This window comes from Quercus suber, unplaced genomic scaffold (assembly GCF_002906115.3).
Source record: "Quercus suber isolate HL8 unplaced genomic scaffold, Cork oak 2.0 scaffold_740, whole genome shotgun sequence".
Lineage (NCBI taxonomy): Eukaryota > Viridiplantae > Streptophyta > Magnoliopsida > Fagales > Fagaceae > Quercus > Quercus suber.
In genome coordinates this window covers 189,738-203,022 of record NW_027070178.1, presented here as the reverse complement: position 1 = coordinate 203,022, position 13,285 = coordinate 189,738, and the positions used below count along the sequence as shown (strand labels likewise).

The window sequence follows — 13,285 nt, the reverse complement described above, 5'->3', positions numbered from 1 at the left end:
AAGAGGTGTCGAGATTGTGATAAGAAAAAGGCCTGAGATGCTCGACAGATAACCAGGTATCGAGGAGGTGTCAAGGAGGTGTCGAGACAGGTTGAAAAAAACAGTTTTTCGAGAAAAGAAAAACATAGACATGAATGCAATCCATCATACACCTCAACCAAAGATCCACTCAACATATAAAGCTCTCAAAATCATCTCTCAACAAAAATTTAAGCTCATGGAACCTCAACAAACACACACACACACACACACACACACTAAACAAGTCTAACCAATTTTATTTTTCAAAAACAAGTTAAGACAGTTTAGTGAGCATACATTAGCACATGTAAAACCTTTGTGATGGCCAAATCACATTGTACCTGCACATGTATCAAAAGTAGCAAGGAATATTGCGTGTTGTGTGTGAAAAATATCGCAAGATTGCATATGTGTATACATGTTATGACGATTTGAGATATGAGAAAATAACTTTAACTCACATACAATCATAACTATTTGATAAGGACTATCACCTTCGAGGTACATCCTATAACTCCCACATCTCCTAGAATACACGCTTGCAACCATATTTAAAGCATTTTTGATCTTTTTACTTTTTATTTTCTTTGCATATTTTCTTTTATTTTAGCATACATACATGGGCATATAAAAGAGAGAAAAGAAATACCCAAGATGTTAAGCATTTGACATCGTACTTTGCTATGCCGAAGCATACGAATGTCTTTGACACTGCACTTTTGCTATGCCCTTTTGCTATGCCGAAGCATACAGGTGTCTTATTATGATTGGCGGGCAATAGGTGAGATGGTTATTTATGCCTTTCTCTTAGGATTTTCTAGTCCTACTCGTCAAAAAGAGTGATATGAGTGTTAAACTTTAAGAGATAACTTAATCTTACTCATCACAAACAAGAGCTACAAAGCTCACTTGCTTAGTTGTGCATAGAGATGCTCATCTAAGTTATAAAAGATACAAAGTTTAGAAACTTTGTTTCAATGGCCATCTAAGGTACACAAGTACCAAAGTACACAAAACACATTGTTTTTGTATTTTTCTGATTTTTCAATTTTTTTTATTTTTTTTATATTAAAAACAAAAGTAAACAAAACTGAAAGTAAACACACAAAAACATGTTAAACAAAACAAAGTATAAAACTAGACTGACTCAACAAAAATGCAAAACACACAAGCAATGCAACAAACAAGAAAAGCAAGAAGGGAAAAGAAAGTGATGAAATCACTTAGAGTCCTTTTTCTTCCACACCTTGGAAGAACCTTTCCTTTGATTGAATCCTTGAATAGACGGTGAGGGGGAAGAATTGAAACCGTTCAAGTTCGAAAGGAACATGAGGGCTTTCAGAAGATCTCCAAGAGGAGCAAGAGAGGATTGAAACTGGTTTTAGCTTCCAGATGCTATAATGCCATTGCTCTGTTGAGTGGCTAGCCACTTATAGCAATTAGGTCGAGTATGACTGGCAGCTTCACAATGATGACAGAGATGCTGCTTTTTTTGTTTGGACTTTTGAGAGTTAACCTTTTTAGTCCTAGGGTTTTTAGCATCTTTCTTATCTTGATTAGGGGGTGCTCCTAAGATTGATTTACCCTTATCTAAGTTCTCACTAGCTAATTCAGTTTTAACATCAGTGTTCTCAATTTCAGTGTTATTAGTAGGAGAAACAAAAACAGTATTACTAGTAGAAGCAGTATTAGAGAAAGAAAGACCATACCCTAAGCCTGTTCAATCCGAAGCAGTTTTCTAATTGCTCAGCATCTCATCAAGTTTTGCACTTGAAGTCCTCTCCAATGGAGCTCTAACTTGAAACATCTCAGCTTCAAGTTTCTTGGTCTTCTCAGCAAAAAAGTTGTTCTCAAACCTCAGTGCTCCAATAGTTTCATTCGCCTCATCAACCTTTGTGGACAACTCTTCACGATCAAGTTCCACATCACTGAGCTTCTTGGTGGCCAGCCTATACAATTTCTCATGCTTCTCAGAGAGCTTGTAAAGCTTCTCATAGGCTGAGTGGATATCATCTTGATCATCCATTTTCTCAAATTTGGACTCCACCAGTTTTTCTTCTTCATCCACTTCTTCAATAATCCCTTCAGTAGGATTGACTGTGGCAGTGAAGGCATTTAAGATTCCGTCATCCTCATTGTCGGAATCATCTTCAGCTCGTGTCACTCAAGGTTGCAGTAAGTGCCTCACTCTTCCCAATGCTCTTGAGATATGTTGGCCATTCATGCTTCATGTGACCGAATTCATGACATCCGAAGCACTTTGGTCCAGCCAGAACAGTGTACTGACCGCCATCCTTAGTGTCCTTCTTCCCTTTGTCTTGGTTCTTAAACTGAGAAGAACTGGATTGTCTGCGGTCCTTGTCGAAGTTCCTCCCATTGGCATTCTTCATAAACTTCTTAAACTGTCTTGTAATGTAGGACTTCATCTTAGAATCTTCATCATTGGAAGACTCATCTGTATCACTGCTCTTTGCCTTTAAGGCCATGCTCTTGTCTTTACTAGTTTTGTCAATCCTAGATAGTCCTAGCTCGTAGGTCTGCAAGTTTCCAACCAGCTCAATCAAAGGAATTTTGTCAATATCCTTTGTTTCTTCTTTTGCCGTAATCTTGGCATGAAATCTCTCAGGTAGAGATCTGAGTACCTTCCTCACAACCTTGGGTTCAGGGATGGTTTCCCCAAGATTAAAGGCTGAGTTCACTATGTCCTTTAACTTGGCATAGAACTCATCAAACGATTCATCCTCCTCTATCTTAATTTCTTCAAAGCTTGTAGTGAGCCTTTGAAGCTTTGAATCTTTGACAGCCTTTGTTCCTTCATAAGTTGTCTGGAGGATGATCCAAGCCTCCTTAGCAGTTTCAGTTGAGGATATCTTCTTGAACTCCTCATTGGTGACTGCGCTAAATAGAGCATTTAGCGCTCTGCTGTTGAAGTTAGCTGCCTTGATCTTTACGTCATCCCAATTGGCCGGTTCTTCTTTTGGCTTGGTCCAGCCAATCTCTACAGCTTGCCACATCTTCTCATCTAAAGACTGCAAGAAAGGTCTCATGCGTACTTTCCAGTAAGCATAGTTAGTGCCATCAAATAAAGGAGGTATAATTAATGACTGTCCTCTATCCATGACAAGCAGGGGTCAATGACTGTCCTCTATCCATGACAAGTAAAGGAATCCCAAGTACCTGACCAACCTACAGTTGAACCCTTACCCCAATATCCAATTGGACTTGATTTGTAGCGACAGTTCCCACCTTTGATGCACGGCTCCCAAGTACGTGAATAACTAATGTGCGGATCCCAGTACGCAACTTCAAAACACCAACTTAAGGAAGAAAGGTTGGCTGCAAAATTCTTCAGTTCGTCCTACACGATGAAGATCAGGAAGATGCTTGGTCATAAAACCCTATGGTGCAGATACACAGCAACTTCTTCAGAGAAGATGAACTAGGTCAAGAACTTCGTCTTTTGATCACAATTCGCTTGAACAGAGATTGCTCAATGAGTTTGCAACTTGTGTCCCACTTGACAGCTTTTAAAACAATCCTTTTATATGTTTAGGGTTTGGAGAAAAGAAGGCCCAAAAGCATATTCACGGATCCCAAGAAAATCAGATCAAAAAATCTAAAATTTTAAATCTCGACAGATAGCAGGTGTCGAGGTAGCTATTGAGCAGGTGTCGAGCTTTAATAAAATTGCACTTTAGCTTGCTTTTTCTTGGACAGACTTGATAATTTCAACACTTGACCTTGAAACCTTGTTTCTTGAAGTATTAAAAACACCTAGAACTACCCAATTACAAGTAGAGTGCGTTTTGTCAAAGGATTAGCCAATTTACATAAATAAGTGACATATGTTCTTAACAAGTGAAAACACATATGTCCTAACAGTGGGTATATGGCTTGTGCTAATGATGACTACCTAAGGTTTATTTATGGTGGAAAATTTAGGGGTTTTAAGTTATAACATGTAATGGTTGGTAAATCTAATTTTTCCATTGCCATTGGGTTTATTTGGAATTAGTTGAAGTTCTAAATTTCTTGTCTCGGAAGATGTTTTGATTTTGCTTTCATGGGTCTCTTAATGATGTAGTGTAAATTTTATGGGATAATGTTGGAGATGATATTAAATAGGTTAACTTTATAAATTGGAGTTTATGCCTTGTGAATCAGTTTGTTGAGAAACTTTGGAAGTGAAATATATTATTATTGGTGAGGTTAAATACTAGGCTTGCCTAATTAAGTGCTCATTTGACAATTCTTAAATTGTAGCTGGATACAATTTCAAACTCTATGGTTATTGTGATAGGTTTACTTGATATTGTTTAGGTTCTAGCTAATCTCCTTGGAGCTTGGAGAATTAGGCTTTTGCAGTTGCGAGGTAAGTAGCTTTTTAATGAGAATTTTGAAAAATAAACATGTTGCATAAATGTTGTTTTTGGGTTAGACACACTTTTGAAAACTACTTATGGAAACTCTATTATCCTAAAAACTATTGTGTCATAACCTTAATATATATATATATATATGATTATATATATATATGAAAATGCATTATATTTGGTATTGCATTTAAATTATGTGTTTCAAAGTAATGTAACATGTGAGCTTTATGTAGTTTTAACACCATGCCATGTGTGATTTCTCAGTGATCACCTGATTTGGTTTTCGTAGTCTTTGTTACAACAGAATCAAATCCAGGTCAGTGCCCTTTCACTTTGGATGACGTGTTCTTCTCTACTACCTATGGGGGGAAGAGGTTTCTTAATTGTGTGTGGGTGAGGCTGCTGCCCATGGGGCTAAGAGACTACATGCAAGAGAGGTCCTATATGACGCGCTCTATCTACTGCCTATAGGGGGAGAGAAAAACCTTGAGGGTATAAGTAAGACTGCTATCCATGGGGTCAAGAGTCTACATACCTGAGAGGACAATATCATACCAGTTGTGAATAGGTGGATCCCCTGACCGGTCTATGTGGTAGTGTGGTAAATTTGTGATAATTTACCTTATGTTAGATATTATGGCTAGGGAAATTATACTGTTGGTGCTCACAGATTTTAGTATATAGTTTCAAGGTATTTACTTTGAGAAACTTTGTGTTTCATTATTAAATCATTTTTGTCATAGCATATTATTATTATTATTGAAAATGAAAGTTGCATTTTCCCCACCCCCATTAATTATGCTACTTATTAGGCTCTGTCTCATTCTATTATTTTATAAAATTTTTAGAGTAGGCAACAATCTTTTGAGATAGCTTTTTGGTGGCTAATAGTAGTTAGACTAACTACTGATGGAGGCTGAACTTTTGTAATGGAGATATTAGATGATGTATATCTTAGAATAGGCTTGACTCATTCTTTTGTATATTATAGTGGTTGTGACGTTATTCCCATTTATGGGACAAGTTGATGATGTGTACTTATTTATTTAGATATCTATTCTTTTGTGGCCAATGGTCCTTGTAATTATTGCTTAGAGCTTTGGCTTACTTTGAGAGTATATTCAATAAAATTATTATAATAATTCTTGATGTTGGTACTTGATATGACTTATGTGGATTGAATTGTCAAAAAGGAAAAAAAGTCTACAGGTACTTGAGACATCTTTTCTCATGCTTTGGACCCTTTGGGGTTTAGGGTGTGACAAGCCATCTCTTTGGGACACAATCTACCATTCCCTAGAATTTGGAGCGTGGAAATTAGGAGAGACTCTAGTAGTCTCTCCTACAACTTAGAGGTGTTCCACAAAGGAGATAGTGAGAACTTTGTAAAATAAGCAAAGAACAAGATCCGATAATTTGGTGATCTGTTCCACCAAAGATATGTGTCTATATGACCTCTAGTAAAGTATATAACTTTTCAAAAATTATTATACTTGCGACAAGATGTGTATCCTCGTATGCAATATTTTTCATTACATATCCTTAACTTATCCGACTTCTTTTCCTCAAAAAAAAAAAAAAACCTTATCGGCCTCTAGAGGTGGCAAATGGGTGGGTTGGGTCATAAATGGATTGGGTTATAAATGGTTTGGATTTGTAATTACCCATTTATCAATTTACGACCCATTTATATATAAATTAATTATCCATTATCAACCCAACCCATTTAATTAGTAACCCACCCATTTAACCCAATATGACCCAAATATCTCTAAAACTAATTGAATACGCTTAGACATCCAAAATTATCCCCAAAATCTCTAAAATGAGCAAAATATCACCAAAACCTCTAAAATGAGCTAAATATCACCAAAATCTCTAAAATGAGCAAAATACCCATAGAACCTCTAAAATAACCAAAATACCCCCGCTATCTCTAAAATTACCAAATATGCTCAAAAACCACTAAAATGACTAAAATATCACCACAATCTCTAGAATGAGCAAAATACCTATCAAACCTCTAAAATGACCAAAATACCCCTGATATCCATAAAATCATCAAATATGCTTAAAAACCATTAAAATGACCAAAATACCTCCAAATTCTCTAAAACGAGTAAAATATCCCCCAAAAACTCTAAAATGTCCAAAATATCCCCAAAACCTAAAAAATGACCAAAATACCCCCATAAACCTAAAAAATGACCAAAATACCCATAAAACCTTTATAATACCAAAAATACCCTTGAAACCTAAAAGATGACCAAAATGCCTCCGAAACCTAGAAAATGACTAAAATACCCCCGAAACTTGAAAAAAAAATTACCAAATTACCCCGTAACCTAAAAAATGACTAAATACTCCTCGAAACCTATGAAATTACCAAAATACCCCATACACTTTAAAAAAGACCGAAAATACCCTGAAACCTAAAAAATGACTAAAATACCCCCCAAAACCTATAAAATCACCAAAATACCCACAAAACCTAAAAAATTATCGAAATACCCCCGAGACCTAAAAATTACCAAAATACACCCTAAACCTAAAAATTACCAAAATACCCCCAAAACCTAAAAGATGATCGAAGTACCTCTGAAATCTAAAAAATGACTGAAATACCCTTGAAACCTATAAAATGACCAAAATGCCCCCTACACTTAAAAAAATGACCAAAATACCCTGACACCTAAAAAATGACTAAAATACCCCCCCTAAAACCTATAAAATGACCAAAATACACCCTAAACCTAAAAAATTACCAAAATACCCCCAAAACTAAAAGTGACCGAAATACCTTTGAAGCCTAAAAAATGATTGAAATACCCTCAAAACCCAAAAAATGACCAAAATACCCTGTGACCTAAAAAATGACCAGAAAAACCCCTAAACCTAAAAAATGACTGAAATACCTCTGAAACATAAAAAATGACTGAAATACCTCTGAAACATAAAAAATGACCAAAATACCTCTTAAATGTAAAAAGTGATTGAAATACCCTCGAAACCTAAAAAATTACCAAAATACCTTGAAACCTAAAAAATGATCAAAATACCCCAAAACCTAAAAAATGGCCAAAATAACTCTAAAACCTAAAAAAAAAATGATCGAAAAAAACCCTTGAAATCTAAATTATAACCAAAATACCCCTAAACATGTAAGATGACCAAAACACACCTGAAACATCTAAAATTACCAAAATAGAGGTTTGGGGTATTTTGGATGTTTCGGGAATATTTTCAACAAATTAAAGGTTTTAAGAGTATTTCAGTCATTTTATAGGTTTCAAGGGAATTTTGGTAATTTTTTAGATTTCGAAGGAATTTCGGTAATTTTTTAGGTTTCGGGGTTATTTTGATCATTTTTTAGATTCTAAGGGTATTTCAGTCCTTTTTTAGGTTATGAGGGCAACTTTGTCATCTTTCAGGCTTTAGGGTTATATTTTTTGGGTATTTCGGTAAATTCCTAGGTTTTAGAAGTATTTTGGTAATTTTTAGGTTTTGTGGTATTTCAGTAATTTTTTAGGTTTCAGGGGTATTTTGGTCATTTTATGGGTTTTGAGGGTATTTTTGTAATTTTTTAGGTTTTGGGAGTATTTTGGTAATTTTTAGGTTTCGGGTATTTTGGTCATTTTTTGAGTTTTGGGGGTATTTTGGTCATTTTTTTTTATTTTGGGTGTATTTTGGTCATTTTTAGGTTTCGGGGATATTTTGGTCATTTTTGGGGTTTTGGGTGTATTTTGGTCATTTTTTAGGTTTTAAGGGTATTTTGATCATTTTTTGGGTTTTCGGGGTATTTTGATTATTTTTTGGGTTTCGGGAGTATTTTAGTCATTTTCTAGGTTTTGAAGTATTTTGGTAATTTTCAGATTTCGAGGGTATTTTGGTCATTTTTTGGATTTTAGAGGTATTTTGGTCATTTTTGGTTTTGGGGGGTATTTTGGTAATTTTAAGGTTTTAGAGATATTTTGGTCATTTTTAGGGTTTCAGATGTATTTTGATATTTTTTGGATTTTTGGGGTATTTTGGTCATTTTCTTATGTTTCGGGGGTATTTTTGTCATTTTCTAGAAATTTAGATTTTATGTTGTTTATTTAAATTTTAAATGGGTTTTTAGTGGGTATTAGTGAGTTTATCCATTAAGACTCATATAATTAAATAATCTAATAGGTCTTTACCCATTTAACCAAAATATTTAAATGTGTTGGGTTAAGACTTATCCAAACTTGGTGGGTAATGGGTGGGTTCATAGATATGAATAAAAATTGCCACCCCTCTCGGCCTCCTATGTATGATATTAATTTTTTAATAAAAACAAATAAATAAATAAACCTTGTCCTGTGTAATAAGTATGACATTGTATGTAGTCATTTAGGGTTCACGAACTGGTAATAATTAATTAAAGAAATCAGTTTGCTCGGCCAACTGTGCAGTAGACTAGTCTTCCACCATGATTTAAATTTCGTGGATGTAACTATTGTACTTTTGCCTAATTCCTGGCAAACAGTCAAAATAAACGTTTTTCTGATGATATCAGTGACTTTCCAAAATTCTTCCTCACCGTCCTTTTTTTTTTTTTTTTTTTTGAACTCTTCCTCACCTTCCTAGGTACTTAAATGTTTATGGTCTAATGAAAGTACCTATCTTCTTTCTTGCTTAATTTTTTAACTTTTGAGAATGCATTTCTTAGAGTTTCTACCTTTCTATAAAACTATGACCCTAGGTTAATTTTAACATGAGATTCACAAGGCTAGGGTCATAGCGAAAACTTCTAGCTAGGGGAGGAGGGGTTATTAATAAGCAATGCTAAAAATGTGTCTCACATTTTTTTTTTATTTGATTACAATTTTCTTTCAACAACAATTTTGAGGTAAGTTACATAAAATTCTCCTAAGAGGTGGGGTTTCATTATTAAACCAGATATTAAAAAAAAAAAAAATTAATCAAATCCTTGAATTTTCTAACTTGTTACATTTTTTTTGGATAAAAACTTGTTACAATTTATGCTGCTAGTATAGGTCACTATATATTATCTAATAGTAACAAAAATTCACGTATTCTACTTATAAAAAATCCTTCAATATGATTGTGTGAATCACATAGAGTATATATACTTTGACGTCATTGAAAAGTTGATAACCTAAGAAAGCGACATCGTCGATTTATGTTTTTTTTTTTTTTTTTTGGTATTAAAATATATCATTTAATACCTATGTGATAGGTCTTCTAGTTCAAAGCAAAGCTCCAGTGCAGATTATATACATTCCATTACAAGGAGAATTCCATGTTTTTTTTTATTTTTTATGATTCATGATTTGAGAGAGAGAGAGAGAGTATAATTTACATAGTAAATTCAACGTTACTTAGCAGAAAAAATAAAATCCAGTCTTATAATATTTTGAAGGAAATAAACTTAAACTTTGAATAATTTATAGAAGATAATAGACTTGGGCGGCTAGCTTCACATAAAAATGACTTGGGATTAGATAAGCAATTTATTTAAGTTCAAGTACTGAACTCGTGACTTAAAATCACGAATTTTTAAGCCATGATCAGTTCAGTGCAAAATATGTTTATGCATACTTTGTGTTCAATAGTTATTTTTTATTTTTTATTTCTCAGTGAGCATCTACTCAACCTAGCATACGTCTACAATGTTTTCCACATGATTATCATGTATACTATATTGCATATTAGACTATCACGTTTCAGTAGAGTTGAAGTTGGACAAGTTTGAAACTGATTCTGTTGACCCTTCTTTTGGGCGTGATCCATGACATGTTTGAAATTTGAATACCTATATATATACCCAAATGTTTGTCAAAGAGAAATCAAGATCACTTGAGGCTTAAGAGGTTCAAAGTTTTTCACGAAGGCTCTAAAACTTTTCTTTCTCTCTCACACACACAGACAGACAAACAGAGATACCTGCACCTCAATCCCTCATGGAAGCAACAAGTGTACCCCTACATCCTCCAACTTATGGAAACCTAATCACCATTCTCAGTATTGATGGTGGTGGAATCAGAGGGCTTATCCCAGGAACTATTCTTTGTTTCCTAGAGTCTGAGCTTCAGGTAGAATAAATATTGCCTATAATGTTTCCATGCCAAAAGAATTGTTAATATATCAATTCAAAAATTTAACATTCCTCGTCCAACCTATCCTTCATTACACTTCTGATCACAGATGCAAAATGCGTGTACCCTTCTCTTCCTGATAGGAGAATCACTAACCAGTTTGCAGTACACATTAAGATATGGAAATCCAGAATTTGTCCTTCATTTTCATCATTATTTCTTAATATTTATAAGTACTTAATTTTTCAAGTAAAAATGTCATGAAAATTACGGCCGTGAGACTATGAATTTGGAATAAATAGAATAATAGAAAGAAAGAAAGAAAAAAAAAAAAAAAACATATAGCTGACCCTAATTAGTTTATTAAAAATTTGTTGCCAACACTGAATTTTTATGACTTAAAATCTTTTTGTTTCTGTTGTTACTCTAAATTTTTTGGGATATGATGCAGAAGCTGGATGGTGAAGATGCAAGAATCGCGGATTATTTTGATGTGATTGCAGGAACAAGCACAGGTGGTCTTGTGACTGCCATGCTAACTAGCCCCAATGAAAAGAACCGACCACTGTTTGCTGCCAAGGATATCAAGGACTTTTACCTAAACAATAGTCCTAAAATTTTCCCACAAAACAAGTAATTTCGTTTTATATTGAATTCATATTTGAAATATATATAAGTAGTTACTAAATTTCATTAATTATTAACCTTACTACAAGTTGTTTTGGGTTATTAACATGATCTCATGTTTAAAATACAGTTTTCCATTGTTCGGTTATGCTACAAAGATTATCAGAGCTCTCTCAGGGCCAAAATATGATGGAAAATATCTACATGGCCTTGTTAAGGAAAAACTTGGGAACACAAAATTGCACCACACATTGACAAATGTTGTTATTCCAACATTTGACATCAAGCGACTCCAACCGACTATCTTCTCCAGCTTCAAGGTTAAACTTTCTCAATTAAATTCATTTTCCTCTTTTGCTACCCAAATTTGCATGAATGGTTACATTAAATTATTAACAAAGTGCTTGTAGTGATGGAACTGAATTAAAAAAGTGGTTGCTGCAGGTAAAGAAAAACCCAAGCTTAGATGCTTTACTTTCAGACGTATGCATTGCAACTTCAGCAGCACCAACTTATCTTCCGGCTCATTATTTTCAAACCAAAGATCCCTTTGGGAAAGTGAGAGAATTTAACCTTATAGATGGTGGTATTGCTGCAAATAATCCGGTATATACCAACTTAATTTCACATCATATTTATATAGCCGAACAAATTTAATTTTATTCTATTTCGCATAATACCAAAAGACTTATTATTAGAATGACATCTTTTGATGTATTCAACAAAAATGTTTAAAGTTTCAATTCATCTCTCCAATCATTGTAAATATCCAATTACACACAAAACTTCATTCTCTATTTCTCTTTAGAATATTAACTTAATAAATTTTTTCACCTCTAGGCACTGGTTGCTATTAGTGAAGTAACAAAGGAGGTCACTCGAGGCAGTCCTCACTTCTTTCCTGTAAAACAAATGGATTATGCACGATTTCTGGTCATTTCAATAGGAACAGGCACTTCCAAAGATGCCCAGAAATACAATGCGCATGAGGCAGCTAAATGGGGTTTGTTAAGTTGGTTAACTAGTAATGGGTCCACTCCATTAGTTGACGCATTTTCTCAATCAAGTGCGGACATGGTTGACCTCCACATTTCTGTAGTTTTCCAAGCTCTTCATTGTGAGAAAAACTACCTTAGAATTCAGGAAGACACGTTAAGTGGTGAAGTATCTTCTGTGGATATAGCCACAGAGAAGAATTTGGAAGATCTTGTTAAAGTTGGTGAAGGATTGTTAAAGAAACCAGTTTCTAGAGTGAATTTAGAAACAGGCATTTTCGAACGTTCGGGTCAAGAGACTAATGAAGAGGCTCTCATAAGGTATCATTGATTTATACAATAATTCTCATATAAATTTTTCTTATTAATTATTACATTGATGTGATAATTAATGTAATAATTAATTATCAACTTTATTTTCCTGTAGGTTTGCAAAACAACTCTCGCATGAGAAGCGGCTTCGCCATGCCCATGCTAGGTCTCCTCAAGGACATGCTATGAATTCCAAATGATATTAAAATTAATAATTGAAAAAAAAAAATTGAATCGAATTCTTTCAGAAGTGTTGTACGATTCAGTTGAGGGCATAAATAATCCATCTTTTGATTATTTAATTGTATAAGTCCAGTAGGATGAGACACATGTAAGAATTTCTTGTCTTTTATGGTGTGATTAATAAATGTAAGCCCAAAATTGAAAATTCAACTTCCGTACTAATTGATATTTTTGTGCATTTCCTTTTGATCAAATTGCATGATGTAGATAAACAATGAAGATTACACCAATCTTGCTTAAATTTTAATGGAATGAACTTATACCCCATGTTACAGATTAAATGACACCCCCTCGTTAGGGTGTGAATTAATACATGAAAAAACTACATTAAAAATGAATAAAGTTAAACAACAAATTAAGGTCACAAAATTGAAAATTTCATAATGGTGTGATTAATAAATGTAAGCTCGAAATTCAACTTCCATACTAATTAATATTTTTTGCATTTCCATTTGATCAAATTGCATGATAAAGACACCAATCTCACATAAATTTTAATAGAATAAATTTCTACCCAAATTATGGATTAAATGACACTCTATCACTGCGGTTTGTACAAATGTAACAAATAAGTATATGTCCTCTCTCATCGTGGCTTCCCTAAAAGAATGTTCATTTTTTAGAACAA

The 13,285-nt window shown here is 34.0% G+C and overlaps 1 protein-coding gene across 1 annotated transcript; it reads left to right on the top strand.

The window, feature by feature from the left end:
• The first annotated feature begins 10,239 nt into the window (after nt 1–10,239).
• On the top strand, nt 10,240–12,807 carry LOC112005059 (patatin-like protein 2). Its single transcript, XM_024037307.2, has 6 exons — nt 10,240–10,477; nt 10,932–11,113; nt 11,238–11,427; nt 11,552–11,713; nt 11,948–12,423; nt 12,530–12,807. Exons 1-6 carry the CDS (start codon nt 10,346–10,348, stop codon nt 12,612–12,614), a joined length of 1,227 nt encoding a protein of 408 aa, XP_023893075.2. The 5' UTR covers nt 10,240–10,345; the 3' UTR covers nt 12,615–12,807.
• The last annotated feature ends 478 nt before the right edge of the window (nt 12,808–13,285 follow it).